Source organism: Furipterus horrens, unplaced genomic scaffold (genome assembly GCF_987537825.1).
Source record: "Furipterus horrens unplaced genomic scaffold, mFurHor1.1.pri manual_scaffold_6, whole genome shotgun sequence".
In the NCBI taxonomy this organism is placed as follows: Eukaryota; Metazoa; Chordata; class Mammalia; order Chiroptera; family Furipteridae; genus Furipterus; species Furipterus horrens.
The window spans coordinates 89,926,805-89,950,240 of NW_028327176.1; the positions used below are offsets into that span (position 1 = coordinate 89,926,805).

General features: G+C 47.9%; 1 protein-coding gene across 4 annotated transcripts in view; it reads left to right on the top strand.

The window, feature by feature from the left end:
- The first annotated feature begins 2,496 nt into the window (after positions 1-2,496).
- Positions 2,497-23,436, top strand: part of BRPF3 (bromodomain and PHD finger containing 3) — a 34,233-nt gene continuing 13,293 nt past the window's right edge. The window contains exons 1-9 of one of the 4 annotated variants that reach the window (XM_090282299.1): positions 2,497-2,687; positions 6,221-7,697; positions 10,453-10,609; positions 12,830-12,961; positions 15,525-15,653; positions 15,943-16,255; positions 16,984-17,286; positions 19,206-19,712; positions 22,355-22,448. In XM_090282299.1, the coding sequence (XP_090138425.1) occupies positions 6,247-7,697; positions 10,453-10,609; positions 12,830-12,961; positions 15,525-15,653; positions 15,943-16,255; positions 16,984-17,286; positions 19,206-19,712; positions 22,355-22,448 (3,086 nt within the window). In that variant the 5' untranslated portion in view covers positions 2,497-2,687; positions 6,221-6,246. The remainder of the gene's footprint in view (positions 2,688-6,220; positions 7,698-10,452; positions 10,610-12,829; positions 12,962-15,524; positions 15,654-15,942; positions 16,256-16,983; positions 17,287-19,205; positions 19,713-22,354; positions 22,449-23,436) is intronic. The other 3 variants (XM_090282298.1, XM_090282296.1, XM_090282297.1) reach the window with 3 other exon arrangements.

The following is a 23,436-nucleotide window of genomic DNA, read 5'->3' on the forward strand; positions in this document are numbered from 1 at the left end:
CTACCCTCAGACACATCCAGAAATGTTTTACCAGCTATCTGGGTATTTCTTAGTCCATCCAAGTTGACACATAAAATGAACCATCATACATATGAATCACCTAGGGGGATCTTGTTAAAATGCAGTTCTGTTTTGAGGGGTGCTATTATTTTCGTGTATTTTCTCTCTTTAGTAAAATTATACCAAATAGATGGCTACTTACAGAGTCAATTCTTTCACTAAAACATAGAAATAACATTTTTTAATGGTGTCCTAACTTCATTCATGATTTAGAGCTTAGAATTTAATAGAACTGCTAATTAAAAGTGGAAATAAAAAGACATCAGCACAGGTTGAACAATTTATACTTGCCACAAACTATTTACTTTCAGGTGTTGTTTGCGCAGTTACACTAACAGAACATAATCCAAAGTGCCAAAAATAAAAGTGAGGACAACTGTAATGTAAACATTAAGAAACTGGAAGTTGGAAATGGAAAGAAACACTCAGGTAGAATGTCTATGAAACTTTTAAATAGAAAAACCTAGAAATTATATGTGTTATTTTAACGTATTTTCAATAGCATCAAAATAATTACTTACCATTACAAGTGCAAACCAATGCATTTTCTCAAGGTAATTATTCAACAATTTAGTGGAAATCTATAGCTCCTAATCGCACAAATGGAATTCTGCTAAATAAAATTTGAGAACATGCACCAAGAAATGTTACAAATCCTAAGTATAAATGGTTTTATCTCACATTTTAAAAGAACATGAAATGAAATTCAGTATCCTTGGTTCCATTAGTCTTCAGTTTTTTTTTTTTGTTTGTTTTCCTTAACTAAAAGTAATTGTATTCTCTTGTCTCTGGGGCTTTTCCTTCCACAATTAATCATCTTTTCTTCCACACCATCCCTCCAAATGATTAGTCCCCTTAGCCTTAGAACACTTGACATTAACTCGCACTATTTCATCTTCAGTTTTCAAAACATTGCTCTGCTCTTGCTTAGCTCCACAAGCCACTCTTTTTAAAACATTGGTTAACAGTTTTTTTTGCTATCACTTTGCCAGAAGGTACTACCACGTAATAGGAAAACATTGTTGTAATGCAAAATAGTTTCCTTTTATCAACTTTACAATTCAAAACACAATGTATTACAAATTCCTTGGGATATTGAACATTTATACTTCAAAAGTAGCAGTATGTCTCATTTTAAACATTTGGAAGACTTGGGTCCTAAGACCTGATCCACCTTCATCCTCTGATTCTAGAAGCTGTGTCCTCGATCATCAGAATTAACCAAGAAGTTGTGCAAGTCTCACCAAGCTACACCACTAGTGTGGGCAGAGGAAATCCTTTCAAAATATGTCATTCATCTTCACATTTAGAGGCAGTTTGTCCACACGTCCTCTATAAACATCATTAAATATTGGTGCCTGAGACTTCAGTCGTATGAGGAAAGCTTTCCAATTAAAAAGGGGGTGGCTCAGGAGCCGGCTTCTTAAATTTAGCACAACGAATGCCAGTCTGTTTACATTTGAAAGCTTGAAGTTGCCATTTGTCAAGCATCTTCCAGAAAGCCGCTTATTACATTAAGTTAACTGATTCCCAGCCCAATCAGGTTTAAGGAGAGAATGTTTCCCATGTCTACAGTTATAAACGAGTTAACAGAAGTCCTTAAGTAGACTGACAAACTTTGATGTTTACTCTTTTTAAACCCAGAGGGGAGATGTGGCACAACGAAAAGTAGGGTCTATTTCTTAAGGATGTATTTATTGTAAGGATGTCTTCTGGGCGACAAGACGCTCACCTGTAGACAAGAGGCAGGTCTTTCCTGGCTGTCCTCATTGGGGGAGGGGATGGACATCGCTAAGACCTTTGTCCTCCGACCCGAGCCGGAGGGGCGGGGTGAGGACTTTCTGGGGCAAGTGCAGGCACCTGCACCCCAAGAAACTACAGACCAGTTTTGACTTTACTTATTGTTTCGAGTTAACCTTTGAAGGGGCCCTCGAAATGCGAGAGGGGGGCTCTTACCCCAAACCTTAGCCAACACCCAACAGGCACTGGGGGAGGGGAAGACTTGACTACTCCGGAGTTAAGGATTCCCGTCTTTCCTTACGAGACCCCTAATGTTTTAGCACTCTGGTCTGGCTCGCCCGCAGCGGACTGGGCCAGGGTGACTCGGGGTCCCCGTCTCTGCTCCGCGCCCCTGCCGCGTCCGCACCGCCACCGTGAGGCCGAGCCGGGGACGGTGCCCGGTGGCGGCGGCAGCTCCGCGCTCCTCAGCGCCGCTGCGCCCGACACGGGCGGGGGGATAATTTCCCGTTCTCCCCTCTTTCGCGCTCTCGCTCCCGTTCTGCGGGAGAGCCCGCGGAGCTAGGGAGGGAGCGAGAGAAGGGGTGGAGGTGGCGGGGGGGAGGCCGGAGGGGCGGATCCTGCCTGGGGGCTGATCCCTCCTCCCCTCGGCCGGGCTCCGTGGCGGTAGCGGCGGCAGCAGCGGCGGCGGCTCCATTCCCCCTCCTCCCCCGGGAGCGGTGGTGGCGGCCGGGCTGGGGCCCAGCGCGGGCCGGGAGGGGGCACGCCTGTGGCCGCGGAGGCCAGCGCGGGAGGCCGCGCTCTGCTCCCCGGGCCACGCCGACCTGCTCGACAGCCGGCCAGTCCGCGCCCAGGGTCCCCCGAACGTTGGGGCCGGGCGGGCGGCTGAGGTAATGGGGGCGGCAGCGGGACCGGGCAGAGCGGGGGCGGGGGCAGCGGGGCCTACGGGACCAGGAACTGCACGGGTGGGGGAGGGGAGAGGAGAGGGGGGGCTTTCCGAGCGGGGCGGGGGCAGTGAGAAAGCCCTCTCCCGGAGCGCGGGCGGCGGTGGGGAACTGGAAGGCGGGTGAGGGGGGGAGCAGAAAAGCGGAGACCCCCTCCCGCAGCCGCCATCTTGTTTCCCCCGGCTCCGTAGCCCAGCCGCCGAGCCCCGCCCCCGCCACTCTTTCCAATTGGTCCTGCCTGAGGAGAGTTCCACCCCCTGAGTGTCCTTTAGCTCTCTGTTTTTTTTTTTTAACGGGCAGGTGAGGCGGCCAATGGGCGTTCGCTTCTATGCCCCGCTCTTTCGCTAGCGCTAGCTTTCTGTCTGAGGGTCGGACTTAGCGTCAGTCCGTCTAGCGCGCTCGCCCCCTCCCCTCTGAGGTAGATTATTTCCCTCCTTTCTCCTCTGAAAGGTCAAGATTCTTCCGGAGATGGTGCCCCTTTAAAGAGGCAGGAGCGTTGGCTGCGGTCCTCGTCCCATGAGTATCTCGTGTGGGGCGCAGGGATACAGAAACTCCTCATTCTATGGGGTCCTGGGTGGTGTGGGTCGGTGAGGTCTCAAGGGGATGCCGAAAGACCGCTGGGGTTGTTAGGGTAATTTGGTAATTTGCAGATGGGTATGTGGGAAGGGTTGTGTGGGATGAGAAATTCCCGCCAAAAAAAAAAAAAAGACTGTAAGCTCCTTGTGGGCGAAACTCATTTCATCTTCCTCAGCAGCAGCTCTTTCCCCTCTAGAGTTTGCCCCCCAGTGTCTGGAGGCTTGGGTGGGACCAAAGAGGTCTCCCTAGATACTTGCTGTTGGGGGAGAGATACCCGAGCTGCCGGGGAGGTAGTAGGGAGGAAGGAAGGATAGAGTTGCATTAACAAAGGAGCCACAGCCTCTCTATAAACTATTCCAAGCCAGTATTGAGGTGAATTTTCACACCTGTGTAAGGCTCTCCATGCCCTTGAGGGGGAGGAGGCTTTCACACCTGTGAAAGGGTCTCTATGCCCTTGAGGGGGAGGAGGCAATAAAGCGGTCTGTTGGCCCAGGCTGCCCCCAAAGAGTTGGCATTTATAAGGCACGTAGTGGCCAAGGGCGTTCTGGAACCTGGACAGAATTGCTGTGATGATTGTTTCCTTTGGCTCCAAATAGGTTGTGTGCCTGCCTGGCACTGTTCCTCAGCCACTTTGTTTTTGATTGTTTCAGTCACACTTTGGGATTGGAAGGCCTTTTAAATGAGGATCTTAATAATACCTAACTGACAAATAGCAACCCTTAAGAGGTAGATTTTATTGATTTCATTTTACTAATGGAGTATAAAGGCACAGAGAGATTAAGTGACTTTCTTCAGGTCATTTAGGGCCAAGAATAAAACCTAGATTGCCCCAGCACCTCTTTTTTTTTTTAAAAAAAACCAGACACGGGCATCTCTGTGGTGTTCTTTCCTCCTAGTAAGTAAGATAAGTTGAGCAGGTCAAAGATCTGGGTTTGAATTGTAGCTTTATCACTTGGGTTGAGCAACACCTTTCTGAGCTTTTATTTATTCATCTGTAAATTGAAGATACCTATTCTGCCTCCCAAACTGTTTGTGAGAAATACTGTAAGTAAAAGGACTCTGTGATTTGCAAACGTGTGCTAATCATCACTGTCCTCATCTCCGTTTTATAGAGATGGTAGATGCTTCAACCAAGGTGTCAAACTGTTTTTCTCCTTGAAATCCTCTCCCTGTTCATACCCTTTCAAGTCTCTACCCACACCTCAGGGCAACGTATCCCCAAAGATCTGTCCTAGTAGTGATGGCTTCAGTAACTGCTTACCACAGGTTCCTCTGAGCTTGTCATAGTTCCCTCTATCCAGAAAATGATGTAGAAAATATTAGGGCTTACTCTTTGCTGCACATAAGAGGGGCTTTTGAAACAATGCATTGAGAGTTTACCTCAGGTATTGCCCCAATCACCTTGGCCTTAAATTTAGTGAGGGTCTTAGATAGGTAAACTTACAACTGCAGTGCCACTTGGGGCCACTTCCAGAGCTTTTGCTTCGAGATGTACTAGCCAGTGCATACCAAGTGCTGCCTTTTGCAGATAAAACCATGAATACTATAGATTGAAATCCTTAGACTGCATGAGATAGACATTTCATGTACCTTCACGCCTGGGCATGGTCAGGGGATAGGCTTTCTGATCATGGTGAGATGGTTTGGAAGAAGACTCCAGACCTGTGAATTTTTGATCCTTTGGTGGGACCACTGTGCATGTCCAGAGCTTTAAGATGGATGCTGTTCTTGTTTTCTTCTTTTCTGAAGCCATAACCGCCCCTCCTTTTCCATAGTTAGCTGTCCCACAGACTTACGTTGCACTGTAATGACCTGTTTACTTTCCTGTCCCTTTAATCAGACAGAAGTCCTAGAGGGCAGGGATCATGCATGTTTGACTTCGCCTTTCATTCAAGTAGTACTTTTAAGTATTAGAAAGATACTTATCCAATAAGTAGTATAGTACTTATGGAAGCCCAGACCCTGGCTGGTTTGGCTCAGTGGATTGAGCGTCGGCCTGCGAGCTAAGTGTTGCTGGTTCGATCTTCCAGTCAGGGCACATCAGAGAAGGAAAACTCTGATTCCAAAAAACCTCCGCTGCCTTGCGGCATACCTCTTCAGGGGAAAGGCTAAGGGAGTAAACCCCGACAGAAAATCCGGAGCCGGAGTCCCTAAGGCAGTTTGACGTTGTAGTCAACACCAGCAACTCCTGCGGCGCACCTGAAGCCAAGCTGTATTGACTCCGTCTTTCCCTTGGATCCTTCAGCTGCGAAGAGAGGGGGGGTCTGCTGCATGGGCAACAGCAGACCCTCCATATCACCCTGCCCAGGCTCTGTAGCTTCAGCTTCACTGGAGAGGACACTCCAGCGTCATCGCAAGATGTCGATTCAACACGGGAGGAGACAGATACCGTGTCACTCCCGAGTCGGACTGCACAGCCATTCTCGGCGGTGCAGATAGACTCTTAAGAAGCTACACCATCGTCTCTCGAGACGGACGGCTGCCGACGACTTATGGAAGCCAGGCACCATTCTAGGTGCTGGGGATATAGTGAATAAGACAGGCAAAAATCCCTCCCCTCATGGAGCTTACATTCTAGTAGAAGGAAGCAAACATACATTATAAAGAGGTAAATTCCATAACAGTAAAAAATGGTAAGTGTTATAGTGAAAAATAAAGCAGGATAAAAGATTGCTGGTGGGAGAAAGGAATTTGCGATTTTAGATAGAGTAGTTAGGGAAGGTCTCACTAAGAAGTGATGTTTGTGGAAAGACTTGAAGGAGGCGAAGGAGCAAGCCCTGGGGACATCTGAGGGGCAGAATGTTCAGACGGAACATCCAGTCCTCTTTCTTGGTGGCTGCTTGATCAGATGGAAGGGTGAATAAATGTATGCACCTCACAGTCTCCTGGCCTTCTCTCCTTAGGCCTGTTCCCTTGTTTCCCAGGTGCCATGAGGAAGCCTCACCAGAAGTCACGGCAGAATGCCGAGGGCCGGCGTTCCCCATCCCCCTATAGTCTCAAGTGCTCACCTACCCGGGAGACCCTCACATATGCCCAGGCCCAACGGATTGTTGAGGTGGACATTGATGGACGCCTGCATCGTATCAGCATCTACGACCCGCTCAAGATCATCACAGAGGATGAGCTGACTGCCCAGGATATCACCGAATGTAATAGTAATAAGGAAAATAGCGAGCAGCCTCAGTTCCCTGGCAAGTCCAAAAAACCCTCATCCAAGGGCAAGAAGAAGGAGTCCTGTTCCAAGCATGCATCCGGTACTTCTTTCCACCTCCCACAGCCCAGCTTCCGCTTGGTGGACTCAGGCAGTCAGCCAGAAGCACCCCCGTTGCCTGCTGCCTACTACCGCTACATTGAAAAACCACCTGAAGACCTGGATGCAGAGGTAGAGTATGACATGGATGAGGAGGACTTTGCCTGGTTGGACATGGTGAATGAGAAGCGGCGAGTAGATGGGCACAGTTTGGTGTCAGCAGATACCTTTGAGCTGCTGGTAGATCGGCTTGAGAAGGAGTCATACTTGGAGAGTCGTAGCAGTGGGGCCCAACAGTCACTCATTGATGAAGATGCCTTCTGTTGTGTGTGCCTGGATGATGAATGCCACAATAGCAATGTCATTCTCTTCTGTGACATATGCAACCTGGCTGTACACCAAGAGTGTTATGGCGTCCCCTACATCCCCGAAGGTCAGTGGCTATGCCGCTGCTGCTTGCAGTCTCCCTCCCGGCCTGTGGATTGTGTCCTCTGCCCCAATAAAGGTGGCGCCTTCAAACAGACCAGTGATGGGCACTGGGCCCACGTGGTGTGTGCCATCTGGATCCCTGAAGTCTGTTTTGCTAACACCGTGTTCCTGGAGCCCATTGAAGGCATTGACAACATCCCACCTGCCCGCTGGAAACTGACCTGCTATATCTGCAAGCAGAAGGGGCTGGGTGCAGCCATCCAGTGCCATAAGATGAACTGCTACACAGCCTTCCATGTGACATGTGCGCAGAGGGCCGGACTATTCATGAAGATTGAGCCTATGCGTGAGACCAGCCTCAATGGCACCATCTTCACAGTACGCAAGACTGCCTATTGCGAAGCCCACTCACCGCCAGGTGCTGCCACTGCTAGAAGGAAGGGAGGCTCCCCTGAAAGCCTCAGTGAGGCTGGGGATGAGGAAGGGCTGAAGGAAGGCTGTGGGGAGGAGGAAGAGAAGGAAGAGGTGGAAGAGGAGGAGGAAGATGAAGGCCAAGGTGGAGTAGGTGGCCCCCTTAAGGGAGTGCCCAAGAAGAACAAGATGACTTTGAAGCAAAAGATCAAGAAAGAGCCAGAAGAAGTGGGTCGAGACACGCTCTCCACTGTCCCGTTGGTCACTGTCCCACAGATACCCTCTTACAGGTGAGCCCACCCAGGAGGGCACCCTAGAGACTCATGGTTTTTTCTTGGGTTGGTGTTGGCCCTGTGCGAAGCTTTCTTCCCCAGGCACTGTTGGTGAACATCTGTTTTCTTCTCTGCCCTCAAATTTCTCCTTTGGGCCCTGGGGTTGCCTAGTCTGGTTTATAGTTTTGATTTTGTCCTCAGAACAATGTATATCCTTTGATTAAAGGTGAGACAAACACTCAAGTGCTTAGAATCTCAGGTAACAAGGTATCTAAGGTAGTATTTTCAACAGGGGCATGGGTAGCATTTTGGATAGGGTAATTCTTCATTATTAGGACTATCCCATGCGTTTCTAGATGCTTAGCGTGTGTGTTCTTTGTAAATGCCAGTTGAATCCCCTCCTTCATCACCTGGTCTTTGTGACACTTCAAACCCTCCCCATGTGTTTCCAAAATCCTGTACAGTAATACAACTACTTCCACTTGATGGGGTCAATATGGATTTCTGCTGTCCAGAAATATTGGTCCTGGGAATGAGGGGGATTTTCTGGGAGGGGATGGTGGTGTGGGGAGCTCCTTTTGAGAAGCTTTTAGATTTAGGATCACTCAGTTCAGCTATGTAACTAAGCCCACTGAGTGTGTAGAGAAATCAGTGTACTTGTTAAACTATCAGAGGGGTAGCTGGAGCTGTTGGAGGGATGGGAAATTTTCCAGCAGAGGCTCACCTCAAGGGTGATATTCATGAACAACTATACAGTGTTAGAGCAGGAAGGAACCTTGGAGATAATTCATCTAATGTAGTCCTTGCACCTTCTCCCACACCTCCAGATGAAGAGACCGTGGCCACAGGAGGTAAAGTAGTTCACTCCTTTATTCATTCAATGAGATATTTATTGAGCACTTACTATATGCCAGGTCCTGTTCTAAGGGCTGGAACCAGGTGGAAAGTGTCAGACTAGACCACAAGCTGGAGCTCATGATGCTTGTAGGTTCTGTACCTGCTGTCTGTCTCACTTGATGAGAGGAATAGGAAGGAAGGAGTACTGGAGGGTAGTGGGGAATGAGTTCTACGAGGAAAACAGGCAACCAGACTTGTCAGTTAGGAAGAAGACACAAGAGTGCAGAAGGTCAGGAGGGAGAGGCTCTTGTTGCAAGCCATCACTTGAGTTATAATTCAGTTGACTGGAGTTACATCTTCTAGTCACAGAATTGTTCCAGGTACCCTCCTCCTTGAGATGAGGGGGTGAGTGCTTAGTCCCTGTCTATAGGGTGGTTATGTCCTGGGGCCAGACTTTTTATCATGTCTGCTCTCATAAATGTTTCTTGCCCACTGGCTAAGACCCAGAGAGACCTACATTTGAACCCTGTTTCTATCATTAGCTACCTGTGTGACCTTTGGCAAGTTACTTAACTTTAAGCCCTAGTGTACTTATTTGTAAATGAGCCTACTTGATAGGGTTGTTGTGAGAAATAATACAAGTAAAGCACTTAGCACAGTGCCTGGCAAATAGTAAGCACTTAATAAATGGAGGCTGCTGCTGCTGCTATTTATTATTATTATAATTCTTTTTCCTATCTGCACAAATGCTATTGGGACCCTCCAGGGCCAAGAGGTTATAGAGGGAGGGGGCTGCCTGCATCTGGGCAGGTGTGCTTGGCATGGGCATTGGTGGGGGATCTGTTCTTTGGGAAAAGGTCTTAGGCCCTGATTTTGTAAGCTTGGCTTTGGGGCAGGAATGTCTGACCGTGGAAAGGCGCGAGGCCCAGGTGAGCAATGCCCAGTCCAATATGCCCATCCTTCTTAGGTCTTACCTTCTTGTTTAGCCATGCTTGTATCTTCCTTTCAGTGGAGTGGGATGAAAAAAAAGCGGTGGAAATACCACAGGAGCTCCGAGGCCTTGCTTATCCGATGGATAACCAATTATGGAACACAGCAAAGAGATCCTGGATTCAGATCTCACCCTGGCTCCATCATCTTATTAGCTTCATTAGGGACTTTGACATTTATTCAGCCTCTGTTCCTAAGCTGCCTTTCCATCTTTTGTAATATGGGAATAATGTTATCCACCTTCCACTGTGGACATTAGGAAGAGAGATTGTAGGCTCTTGTGAATTCCCTTTCTACCCCTTTCCCTTCCCTCCACATGTTACTGTCTTAAACTCTGACCTTAAGACTTCTCTTTTGGGGTAGCTTAGCCAGCTAAGTTTTCAGATTCTCCATCCTCTTATACCTTTAGATCCGTATAAATATATGTTTGGGGTCAACATTAGACATTTTTAGGCTGCTGAGGTTTTAATGAAAAACCAGAGGTCAGACAGAAAGAAGCAGACTGCTGTCCTACTACTAGTTTTCCTTCCAGCTTGGTCATGAACTACTCTCTTGTCTTGTGGGACCTTCAGCCACAGGAAATAGTGACCATATTGCCCCATAGCTTACTCAAATGTCTGTTCTCTTGTGCTGCCTTTATCAAGAGAAGGCTGGGGTTGCTGGGCTACAGGCCTGTTTCTCAGGAGTCCAGGACTGCAGGAAACAGGGTTTCTGGGAGGGGGTCCTTTTGGAGGTTTAGGATTGCAGTGCAGGAGGTGGAAAGTCAGGTGAAGCTGAGCTGCTTAACTTTGCTGTCCTTTTTAAGCCTCTCTCTCAGGTGAGACATTTGGCCACTTCATTCTGTCTGCCTTTATAAGGTTCAGAAATGAAGTAGGGTCTGTAGAGGAGGCTGTATTCTGGGCTACCCACTGATCCTGTATTTCACTTCCCTGTGCCTCTACTCAAGGTTGAACAAGATCTGTAGTGGTCTCTCCTTTCAGAGGAAAAACCAGTTCATGCAGCGGCTTCACAACTATTGGCTGTTGAAGCGGCAGGCACGGAATGGTGTCCCCCTCATCCGGCGCTTGCACTCCCACCTGCAGTCCCAAAGAAACGCTGAGCAGGTAGGTGGCATGGTGATTTGGGGGTGGAGGGATAAAGTGCATCGAGAGTGAAGGAGAAGGAGTGATGGTTGGGGCTCCCCCTCCCCCCAGCCTCTGTGGATCCTTTGCCTTTATGTGATCACCCCTCTAGGTGGTCTGTCCCAGGAACAGCCTCCAGCACTATAGAGCTCTTCAGATCAGACAGCAGCTCCTTCTGGATAGGAGAGGCTTGACTTTGGAGCAAATTCTAGCGGATAGTGGAGAGCAAGCCCAGCTTTCTGCATATGTGGAGAAAACCCTTCAGATGTGGCAGAAAGGAAGAAGTGGGATTAATGAGAGCCAGGCAGTCACACGGCATGAATTAGTAAAAGGTTTACTTTCCTCAGGACACCATACTGCCATCTGCCAAAAAATGTTTCATAGAAAATACACAAATTTGCCATCTAAGTTGTAGTGCACAGTCTGCCCAATTGTCATGGCATTTTAGCCACTAGCAACTGGAGTTGCTACATATTTAGTGTTTTCTGTGAGGGTAGAGGCCTCCTGGAAGACTTTTAACATCTTTAGTTCTCTCTTCCTCTTTACTTGCTCCATTACCTCTGCCTTTAAATGTTCCCACACTGCTACTCAAGAGATGAAGCAAGCCTTCACATGACCATGGTGACCTCCTCCCAGCCCAGCAGGTCTTATTTTGAGATTCTCACTTTATTGACTGTTGGGCTACATTTGAAACCTGTCTTAGAGCTTCTCGGTGACACAATTTCACACCTCCTCTGCCCCACAGACTACGTCCACCCCTGTGCCCATCCCACTTTTTACTCCTTAATGGTAGCATTCCCAGAGGCTCAGCGGCCTACCTGTCTGTTTGGAGAACTTGCCCACTCATAGTTGTAAATGACTGTGGCGATCACTCCAGGTTTCTTGTCCTCATCCTTCTTTTCTTCCCTCAGCCCCTCTAGGGCATAGGAACTATAGATGTCCATATAGATGTTATTTCCTGTAACTCAGATATCAGAAACTAAATTCATTATCTTCCTGTTAGTAAACATATTTCTCCACTATTGTCATGAAACTGCCCTCCTGACCTCAGATGTTCCCCACCTTATAGTTATTCTTGACTCTTCCCTCCATAACAAGCCACAGTTAATCATCCCCTGAGCTCTTTGTGGAGATTTATCAGTGTATGACCCTTTGTCTCCATTCTCTAGCTACACTGCTCACCCATGTACTTTATTTTCAGCAGTAGCTTTCTGGATGGTCACCAGTCTCTTAATTCTTTCTTTGCTTTTCAACTGGTAATGACTTATACACTATTTTCCACCATCACTTCCTTTTCCAAAATATATTTCCTCTTTCCAGGCAGGCTACGTCCAGGCTCCAGGTGCTCTTGCCTGGCATTTGAGGCTTCTTATCAGCTGGACCTGGGTCTTCCTTGGCCTTTGTGGTTTTTCCAGTTCCTCTCCTCTGGCCAGCCTGTTTTTCTTACCAAGCTAAGAATCACTAATTCTTCCTCCATACTTTTGCCCTGTGTTCCTTCAGTTCCAAAAGAGGCCTTCTTTCCTGCTTTACTCATTCATGTCTGTCACTACATGTGAAACCCTAGTGAGATTGCCTCCCCCAGGAAGCCTTCCCTGACTTAACCTCAACCCACTCAAACCCTCTCTATTTTATATTCTCTCAGCATTTTATATTCAATCTATCTGATCAGTTTTTATTGTCTTTTTGCTACTCTGCCTTTGTGCGTCAAACCCTGAGCCTCTTCCTTCCCCCAATTACAATGTAACAACTTCTAGCTCTGGAATCACTTATTTGATTGTGGTGGTAATGTTTTTAAGTTAGTACAAACTTATAGTGAGAACACTTTGTTTTGCAGCCCAAAGTCAAAGCTCTAGGGTGAAATTCTTTCCACCCTGAGGTGTGTATTAATTAGTGTCCTTCTGAAATTCTCTCCAGTCTTGAGGGACATAGCTGCTCTCTGGTGTCCCCAAGGGTAAGGGAAGCAGTCCCAGATCTCACCCCAACAATTATTGTGCTGCAGTGAAGAAACATTGTTATAAGGTCAGGGAAGCATAGGAGGAAGGAATGGAGTAGAGAGAGCCTGGAGGGGCTTCTGGGGACCATGGGTCAAGGAAGGGATTTGGGGCTCTTACTTGCCAAGACCCCTTGAGTCTTGACCTGGGAGAGGACTTACGACAGGAAGAAGTCCTCTAGCTCTTCCTTTCTTTCTCTTCCTTCCTGCAGCGAGAGCAGGATGAGAAAACAAGTGCAGTGAAGGAAGAGCTGAAATACTGGCAGAAGCTCCGGCATGACTTGGAGCGGGCCCGGCTGCTGATTGAGCTGATTCGGAAGAGAGAGAAGCTCAAGCGGGAGCAGGTGAGGAGGAGCTCTGAGCCCCATGGCTCTTGTTCAAGAACTTTTATCTCCCAGTGTCAGTGTGTTACCAGGAGACCTGCAGCCCCTGCCCAGTGTAAACTTTCTCCCCTTCTTGCCCAGCACTGTGGGCTTCAGGGCCTGCCTGCTCTGTTGTGCTGCTGATAGCTTCTCACTGAGGGCTCAGCTTCTGGTGGCCTCATGCATAAGCTTAATATATACCTGGGCCCATCCCTGAAGTTTCTTACTTGGACTCTCAGGGGGAACCTGGCCTTAAGCATTTTGAAAAGTTTCTCAGGCCATTCTGATGGATATCACCTCTGGCCTGGGAACTTCTGAGGGTCCTCATTAGGCCCTTAAACACTTATAATCTTGAGTCATTTAAATTTTCCAACCTCTATTCAAGGATATTCTAAGCCTCTGAGTGTGGGGAATGTTAAGATAGGTAGTTAAGAATATGAACTATTGCACTAGACTGCCTGCGTTTAAATCCTGACTGCTACTTCCTACTTGGGTGACATTGAGTAAGTTACTTAATCTCCTTATACCTCAGTTTCTTCAATTGTGAAATGGAAGTAATAATAGAACCTATCTCATAAGGTTGTTGTGTGGATTAGATGACTTACATATTTAAAGAGCATAGAACAGAACCTGGCATATAGCAGGGGCTATAGTGTCAGCTGCCATCATCATCATGATTGATACTCTTTGCCTCCCTGAAGTGTTTACTGCAGTGCTTTGCACGTGGCAAAGAGCAAATACTATTAATTGAATGAATGATGAGCCCACACTGTTTCTGTGGTCCAGTAACAGTAGCTGTTACTCACATGCTTCATTGGCCTGGGTTAAAGATTGCTCCTTTCTTTCTCCAAACTCCCACTTCACTGCCCCAGCACAAGGCCTGAGTTTCCACCTCTGAGACAGGGCAGCTCTTGCCATACTCAGTGTGGTTGGCCACAAAGGACATCTCAGGACTTTCTTTATGGTTTCGTTTACTGTCTGCCATCCTAGGCCTGGTTCTGCAATTAAGCAGTTCTTCCTGCCTCTGGTTCACAGAAATGAAAGGGAGAAGAAAGCAGGCAGGCCTGTTTTGATGTGGCCAAGAGGCAGGACTTTTCATAGTCTGATCTATGGCTTCCCAACCTTTTCACAATAGGCACACAGAAGAATTAACATTTCATAGCATACTACTGTAAATATGTGAGGCTTTTTGCTGCTTGAGCATGAGCATGGAGGTCCTGGTCACTCTGGGCTGACCCAGATGTTCCAAAGGCCAGTGGGATCAATATCTCAGCACACTAGGTGGGAATTCTGGCCCAAGGCACATTTTATATCATCACTGTGCTCCTTGGTCAAGTTCAGACCTGGATTCAAATCTTGTCTCTGTTCTTTGCTAGCCAGGTAACCTTGGGTTAGTGAGGATGCATCATATTCTTCCCAAACCTCAGATTTCAGATTATAAAAAAGGAATAATAAATTTCTCCTTCAGGGTTATTGTGATGATTAACTGAGGTAATATAAATAGGGAGGCAGTGTGGCATAGCTGTCAAGAGCACACACTGTGGAACCAGGCTGTCTGGGACTGAGTCCCAGCTCTGTCCCTTATTAGCTTTGTGACCTGGGGCCAGTCAGTTAGTCTCTCTGTGCCTTCGTTTCCTCTGTAAAAGATCTCATCTGTAGCTACCTCATATACTCACTTATGTTATATAAAATGCTTGAAATGCTACTTGGCACTTAGAAAGGACTATGAAAGTACAACATAAGTTATTATTACAGTTGACTCTTAGAGAGTGTGAGCAGCAGTGGCTCTGACCCCCCACATAGTTTAAAATCCACATAGAACTTTTGACTCCCACAAAATTTACTAATTGTTTACTGTTGACCAGAGCCTTACTTCTAATATAAATAATGGATTAACACATATTTTGTATATTACAGTAGTCCCCCGCTATATCGTGGTTCACTTATCACAGCCTCACTGTATTGCAGGATTTTTAAAAATACTTAATTATTTATCGCGGATTTTTCACTATATCGCGGGATTTTGTGGTACTGTATACATATGTTGTTAAAATTACGTAGGGTTAAGAGTGTAGGATAAATGTAAGGTTCCTACTTCGCGGAGGGGTCTGGAACGTGATACCCATGATAAGTGAGGGAATACTATATATGTATAATATAAGGTATTCTTACAATAAAGTAAACTAGAGAAAAGGAAATGTTAAAATCATAAGGAAGATAAAATACATCTACAATATTTACTGAAAAACATCCATGTATAAATGGACCCACTCAGCTCAAACTTGTGCTGTTCAAGTGTCAACTATATAATTATTGGTATGATGCTTGATACATAGGAAACATCCACGTAGTGGTACCTGTTAGTTTCTTTATTTCTAGACTGTAAGTTAATAGCTCCTTATAAACTGGTCAGCTTAATAAGAGCCTGTGGAAATTTATTATACAAACTGTTTATAAAATTTGTAATACAAAAAGTCAAGTTATCGAGAAAAAGTTCAGTGCCTCTTTGTGAGGGGTGTCCTGATTTCTCCCCACTTCCCCAAAGATCAAGGTCCAGCAGGCTGCCATGGAGCTAGAGCTGATGCCATTCAATGTTCTGCTGAGGACAACGCTGGACTTGCTGCAGGAGAAGGATCCCGCACACATCTTCGCCGAACCTGTCAACCTGAGTGAGGCAAGTTCCTTCCACCCCACTTCCTGAGTAGTGAGCCCCTCTTGAACTGGAAACAGGGTCTGAGTAGGCCAGGAGGGGGTTGGGTGGCAGTATGCAAAACCCAGGGGTGCCTGTAAGGCTAGTAGACTTGCCCATGGTAGGGGTCAAGCAGGCCAGGGTAGGCCAGGACTCTGGGGCTCTGAGTTAGCCCAGAATGGCCAAACCAGAAAATGGGGAGGCAAGAGTACCAGTGAAGGGTGCGTTTGGCTAGTAAATGGTTGTTGTAAATGTACAGGTTTTATATGTTTAGGTTCCAGATTACCTGGAATTCATATCCAAGCCAATGGATTTTTCTACTATGAGGCGGAAGCTGGAGTCCCATCTGTACCACACCTTGGAGGAGTTTGAGGAGGACTTTAACCTTATAGTTACCAACTGCATGAAGTATAATGCTAAAGACACAATTTTCCACCGAGCAGCTGTCCGCCTGCGGGACCTGGGAGGGGCCATCCTGCGGCATGCCCGGCGGCAGGCAGAGAACATCGGCTATGACCCCGAGAGGGGCACCCACCTGCCCGAGTCACCTAAATTGGAGGATTTTTACCGCTTCTCCTGGGAAGACGGTGAGAAGCCTGGATGGGTGGGAAGGAGAAGGGCTAGGAAGAGGCACAGGGACAGAGCCCAGAGAGCCAGGAGTCAGGGTGGATCTTGGGGCTATAGGGTGGACTCTAGGAGCAAAGCTTGGGGTAGGTACAGGCTGGAATACACCTGCTTGTGGCTGGAACAGTTCCAAGGATTAAAGTTTAACTAATTCACTGAGCACTTCCTGAATGGTAAAAAAAGGAAATCAGGTACTAGCTGTCTGCTTGAAAAGCTAAAGCCTCAACTGGGGTCTTCCTCTCCCAGACCCCTCTGTGTGGCATTGGAGCAGTGGGGTAGGGAAGTGCAGTGCTGCTATATGTCTTATTCAAAAGAGTGCAGTTAGAGGACCAGAAAACGGAACTGCCTCTGAGCCCCACGTTCTGCCTGCCCATGCTCTCTCCTTCTCGATAGCAGCAGCCAAGCAGTCACTAAGGCCGGGGGATTGCCAAGTTGCCTTGTGCCTGCTCCGTGGAGCCCATAATCATGACTGTGGACTGCTTCCTGCTGGTGTTTTCCAGATTCTGATTTTGTCCCTGTGGCTGCCTTGCAGGCAGCAGTGGTGCCAGGGCCAAGACCCCAGAGTGATGCCGCTGGGAGCCACTGGCCCAGGCATTCCAGAATATTTTGCATCTGAAGGATTCAGCCCCATCCCCTTGCCCTGGGCCGAGCAGGTCCTTCAGCCCCTTCTGTCCTCCCTTCTCCCTGGCAGTGGACAACATCCTCATCCCAGAGAACCGGGCCCATTTGTCCCCGGAGGTGCAGCTGAAGGAGCTGCTGGAGAAACTGGACCTGGTGAGTGCCATGCGGTCCAGCGGGGCCCGGACCCGCCGTGTCCGCCTGCTGCGCCGGGAGATCAACGCTCTTCGGCAGAAGCTGGCACAGCCGCCGCCACCACAGCCACCCTCACTGGGCAAGGCTGTGTCCAAAGGGGAGCTGCCAGCAGGGTCCCAAGTAGATGTGGCTGTGCTGGAGCAGTCCCCACCAGAGGAGCCAGAAGACGACGGGGACAGAGGTGAGAGGCAGGCATAGGCAGGCGCGGTGCTGGAGGGCAGGGTAAGGGAGCAGGAGTTAAGCTGAAATCCCACAGTAGAAGCATCCTTTCTTGAATTTAGGTCTGACCTTTGTGGGCAAGCAGAAGCCCTTGGAGAGGTCACACTTCCACGTATACCCAGGGATGATAGTCAAAATATTTAACAATTAGTAGAGACCACAGTTTATCAGTTCGAGTACATTGTTGACTGTTGTATTGGAGTGGACTCCTGGTGGCCACTGGTGTGGGTATTTAGTTGCTGGCTTGTGGGCAGGCAGGTTCAGGGAATTTCAGATGCTGGGGCCCAGCAGCTGTTATTAACCAGTGAAGAAGTATTTCAATGTTTTGCACCTGATACGGTTATATTGCACGTACCAGTTAAATATCAACTCACCTTGCACCATTATCTAGAGAGGCTCTTAGAGCAGCTCAGGTTTTGGTGTGGGGAGACAGAAAAGAAAGACCCTAAGGATAGTCTGGGCTCTCAAACTACCTTGTGGCTTTGACCCTAGCTGGCCAAGTCTGTAGGCCTGTCCGAAGCAGAAAACCAGACTGCAAAAGACAGCTGGGGCAGTAATTCTCAAAGACTCAGGCTTGAAATCTGAACTGCTTCCCATTCTCTCCCTCCTATCTGTCCTTGTATCTGAGCCTGTGGTTTGGGAGGGCCTGTCATCTGTACAGTTCAAAAGGTTGGGAATTATTTCCAGAGGGAAGGGAGCCAAAGTGCGGCGAATGGCCCATTTTGTTTTAGGTTGGCAGAGAATGGGGACATGGCTGAGAGGGTCACATTTGGCTTTAGAGGGCTTTGTGTTCATTGTGATTCTTCCTGACTTCCCATGTAGGAGTCACATGCCACTGGTATCCCCACTCCTGGGCTGTGGCAGCACAGTCATGCCCAGTGGCCTAGCAGCAACAGCTTCTCCTAGGTCAGTGGTTCTCAACCTTCCTAGTGCCACGACCCTTTAATACAGTTCCTCATGTTGTGGTGACCCCCCACCATAAAATTATTTTTGTTGCTACTTCATAACTATAATTTTGCTACTGTTATGAATCGTAATGTAAATATCTGATATGCAGGATGTATTTTCATTGTTACAAATTGAACATAATTAAAGCATAGTGATTAATCACAAAAACAATATGTAATTATATAGGTGTTTTCCAATGGTCTTAGGCAACCCCTGTGAAAGGGTCATTCGACCCCCTAAGGGGTCACGACCCACAGGTTGAGAACCGCTGTCCTAGAGGGTTTCAAACAAAATTCCCAGGCTTTGGATTAGGGAATTCTTGGCTGTGGCTTAGAAACCTCAGTTTTTAAAAGTTTCAAGGCATTAGGTGAACAGACATGTTTGGGAACCACCAGTTTAACTTGGCCTCATTTTTCCATATCTGTAAACTTCTTTCTGCTTGTCCCGTTTGCTTCATTTGGGAGATAGAAAACAAAATACATTGCAAGGTGGAAAAACATTGGAGTCTAATGAGAGCTGTAGACCCCTAATCAGTGTAGCTGAGACTTACCTAATTATTGATTAAACCAAGGGGCTTTTGCCGTTCTTGGGTGTAGAGTAATGTTTTTTACCTTCACTTCATCTGACTCACCTGGGAAACTTAAAAAAATACCCCATCTTTAGAGGTTTGGTTTCAGCTAGTCTGGAATGGGACCTCAGCATTGAAATTTTTAAGAAACTTCCTAAATAATCCTAACTCATATTCAGGGTTGAGGACTACTAGTGTCAATAAAGCTTGGTCCTGCATTCTCTTACCTCAGACTAAGACCTGGGGTGTTTGTCAAATCTTGTAATAGCCGCTCCTTTTGGTTCTTGGCTATCAGGGTCAGTATGTGGCATGTAGGGGCAGACTTTTTCTAAAATGTTCAAGCAGGTTCTCTTTTTCTCTAACAGATGACTCCAAACTGCCTCCCCCACCAACCCTGGAGCCCACTGGGCCTGCACCTTCCTTGTCTGAGCAAGAATCCCCTCCAGATCCCCCCACTCTAAAACCGATCAATGATAGCAAACTTTCAAGCCGATTCCTAAAATCCAGAAAGGTGGAAGAAGATGAGCTTTTGGAAAAATCACCTCTGCAGCTAGGGAACGAACCCTTGCAACACCTGTTAAGTGACAGTGGCATCAACAGACTGTCCCTCATGGCCTCCAATACCCCAGCTGGTGCCCCACTCAGTAGTGTGGGCCGCCGCACCTCAGTCCTCTTCAAGAAGGCCAAGAATGGGGTTAAGCTGCAGAGGAGCCCAGATGGGGCCCTGGAGAATGGTGAGGACCACGGTGCAGTGGGCTCTCCCGCCTCTCCTGCCAGCATCGACGACGAACAGCACTCGCGGAAGCGGCCGAGGAGCAGGACCTGTAGTGAGAGTGAAGGGGAGAGGTCCCCCCAGCAGGAGGAGGAAACAGGTGACCCCACCTGTGACTTCTCTTGCTACATCTCATCTGCTTCTCTGCTTTGCCCTGCCAGCCAGAACCTCCCCCCACTGGCCGCCTCCCTGATGGTCCCTGTGGATGCCAACAGTAGCATTGAGAGCTCCATAGCTCATAGTTGGGACTGGCACGTGATAAGTATTGGCCTGGGAAAATAGGCTGTGAGCAAGCAATTTGAGAGGGCTGATCTGTGTCTGGGGCGCTCTCTCTTCTTGAGGGTGATATAAAACAAAATACATTGAAAGATGGAAAAACACTGGAGTCTAATGAGAGTTGTAGCCCCCTAATCTGTGTAGCTGTATATGGTATAGTGGGTCCTATCTTCACTTCATCAATTCATCAGATACTGATATCAGGCATTATTCTAGGTACTGGGCAAAAATCTCCTGCCTTGGAGGGGAGATAGACCAAAAGCAAGGGAGTGAATTGTATCTTATATTAGATGTTTTGGAGAAAAGTCCAGCAGGAACAGGGGATAGGGGATGCTGGGGTGGTATTAGAGAGGGTGGCCGAAGGAGATCTTCTGAGAAGGTGGCATGTGACCAAAGATCTGAAGGAGCTGAAGTGTGAGCTATTTGGGTATCTGGGAGAGGAACATTCCAAAAAGATAAGACAGAGTCCCCATAAGAGACAGTTTGGAGAAGGGCTTTTGGAGTGTCAGGAGCCAAGTCTGGGTGGTGAGGTGGGCCTGCATGTGTGAGGCCCTCATTGCCAGTCCAAGTAGTTGAGACTCAGTGGGAAGGCCAGTTTGCTTAGTGGGGAGGCCTACTCTTGTCTGTTGCTTATGTCCCTGTCATGTCTTTTTACATGGTGGCTGTGGGCTGTGGGCCAGCACATGCTTTTTCTGCTTTTCTCTCTCCTTTTTTTTTTTTTAAGATTTTATTTTTTTTAGAGAGAGGGGAAAAGAGAAAGAGAAGGAGAGAAACACCAATGTGTGGTTGCCTCTTGTCCACCCCCAACGGGGGACCTGGCCCGCAACCCAGGCATGTGCCCTGGCTGGGAATCAAACCAGCAACCCTTTGGGTCACAGGCCGGCACTCAATCCACTGAGCCATACCATCCACGGCTCTCTCTTCCTTCTTAACATCTTGTTTCTAGCAATATTTTCCCTTCCCATCTGACCCAGCTTCCCTGTATAGCATTATGTTGCTATACAGTCAAGAGCTTGAGGCCTGCAGTTAGGCAGCCTTCAGTTCAAATTCCATCTTCTTACCAGCTATGTAGCAAATTAATTAGCTGGGGCAAATTAAACAGGCCTGTTTCCTGATTTCTAATATGGGGCTAATGATACCTATTTTGCAGGGCTCTAAGGATTGGAAATGGTCTGTGTAAGGCACTTGGCATGTAGCAGTAGACAGTAGCGGTTACTGCTGTCATCCTTTCAGCTGTATCAGGCACAGCCAAACAGCACTGAGAACACTGCACTCAAAGTGAAAGGCCCTGCTCCTGGGAAACTGGACATCAGGCTCATCCAACCTGAGAGGGCCCACTACTTGGGGATGCAGCTAGAATCTATTCCTCCGCTGTAGTCCAGCTACCTGACCCTCAAGAATACTTCTGCAAAAACAAGTTGGTTCTTTACAGATGAGGCACCTAAGGCACAGTTGGCTTGGTGACTTAAATTGAGGTCACCATGTCTGAGGCAGAGCCAGGTCAGAGTCTGGATACCCTGGCTCAGACACCTGCTCTTACAGGTGTGACTTGCCTCACAGTTTTCTGGCCAAGGTGACTTAGAGCTCTTGACTCAGCTCTCAGACTTGTAGGACTCTGGGTTGTAGTTCAGAGTTGGATAAGTAGGAAAGTTGAAGCCTTCACAGCAGATGACCGTCATGTCCCTGAGATGAGCAGAGTCTTCACTAGCCTCCAAAGGGCTCCCTGCTGTAAACAGACCTCCTCTTTCATACTTATTGTAATAGAATCCTCCGTAAGTAAGGATATATTATCTTCACTTGATGAAAGGAGAGGCCAAGGCTTAAAGAGGAAAAGGGACCAATATTTTAGATCCCAGTCTAGAACCCTGGGAATTCTGACTCCCCATCCCAGGATGCTCTGGTCTGCTTTAGTTCTGCTGAAAAGTCCCCCATCCTCAAGTCTCACGAGCTCTGCAATATCTCAGGGTGTGGCTGACACAGCCCTTATCCTGCTTCAGCCTCCCCTGACACCATCCCAAAAGAATGAAGCTGTGTGGTGGGGAGGGTGTGTGAGTGTTTATCTGAAGAGGCCAGGCGGGTGGGCTATCCATGAGGCAGAGGCGACTCCCTGATAATTGAGGCTTGAAATGAGAAACAGATCCAGGGACTTGTGAGCCAGCCAGAGTGGGGAAGTCTTGGTATTTCCCTTTGTAGCCAGATGACAATAACTTGAGTGAGCTGTGTGTTGTGTTTTCCTTACAGTAAAACTAGAGGAAGGGAAGGAAAATGCAGTGTCTGCTCATTGCCTCAGCCAACATTTCCCCCAAACCTTTATCAGATTCTACCACCCAAGATCCATTTTCCACAGGGAAGGCACAGCGGCTCTCTCCACTCTACCCGCTAAGCTCTCCTGAGGCGGCTCACACTGCAGTGTGGGTTGGGGTGGGGGCGGTTTCTGCACTCGCTCACTCTCTGTGTCCTTGGCAGGCGTAACCAACGGCTTTGGAAAACACACCGAAAGCGGGTCTGACTCAGAATGTAGCTTGGGTCTCAGTGGTGGACTGGCATTTGAAGCTTGCAGGTAAGAACACTTGTTCCCAGAGCTTTGTTGGCAGTTTGACCACCTCTCCCTATATTCTCTGCTCAAATTGAACCTCCTTCAGCTTATTTCATATTTTTTCTTCCCCCAGCCCTGCTATTTCCTGAGGTCTCTGGTCTGTAACTCTAGTAGCTCCTAGGAAAAAGCATGACCCTTGACTCAGGCCTTCTCCAACCAGGAGGGGAGGAGTGATACTGATGCGTCACAGGGTTTGTGGAGCTAATTTGGCGCCAGATCTCTTATTGCACAGAGAGGTTAGCATTTGAGCCAGTCCCCTATCCACCCCCAGACCCACTCAGATAACCCAGCTCATTGCAGACGTCGTTTCACCCTTTGCCTTTGAGGGGCATCATAGCCTTGGCTTGGTTAGAGGTGTGGTATGAGAGTAAGAAATGAGCTGCTAGGAAGTTCGGAATTGACTTTTATTAGACAAAGACCCCGGCTCTTTTACCGTCATTGAGTTGGGGAGAGAAGGGTTTTTTTTTTCCCATTCTTTCACCTGAAGGGAGGCTTTCTGATACCAGAACCTTAAAGTTTCTTCCAAGTCCAAGGATTTATTGAATCTCTGTCTTGTGAGCTCTACAAGAACCAGAAAGTGTGGAACTCTTGGGATGGGAAACACTTGGTGCCACGGAGGAAAAAAGAGTTTTCCTGAAGGCTGACCTCATGGTTCCTCCACATGACTGCTAGGTGGATTCTGGGTTAAGAATAGGGGAAATAGTCCCACTGTGGTCTATGTTTAAGCACCTCCAAGGCAGGTTCGGTGTGTGTTCTGTTAGGTGCTCGTTCTGCCCTGGCTGCTGGGCTCCTGGCGGGGCCACGGGAGGCTACCAGCTACCCCTTGGGTCTGGAATGGTCATTGCCGTGGCAGGTCCCAGCACTCAGTGGTTCCTCTGAAGTTTTCCTCCCCACAAGCCTCAGAATTGCCCTATCTTACTCGTTCTCTCCCATGTTACAGCCTCTAGAGAGA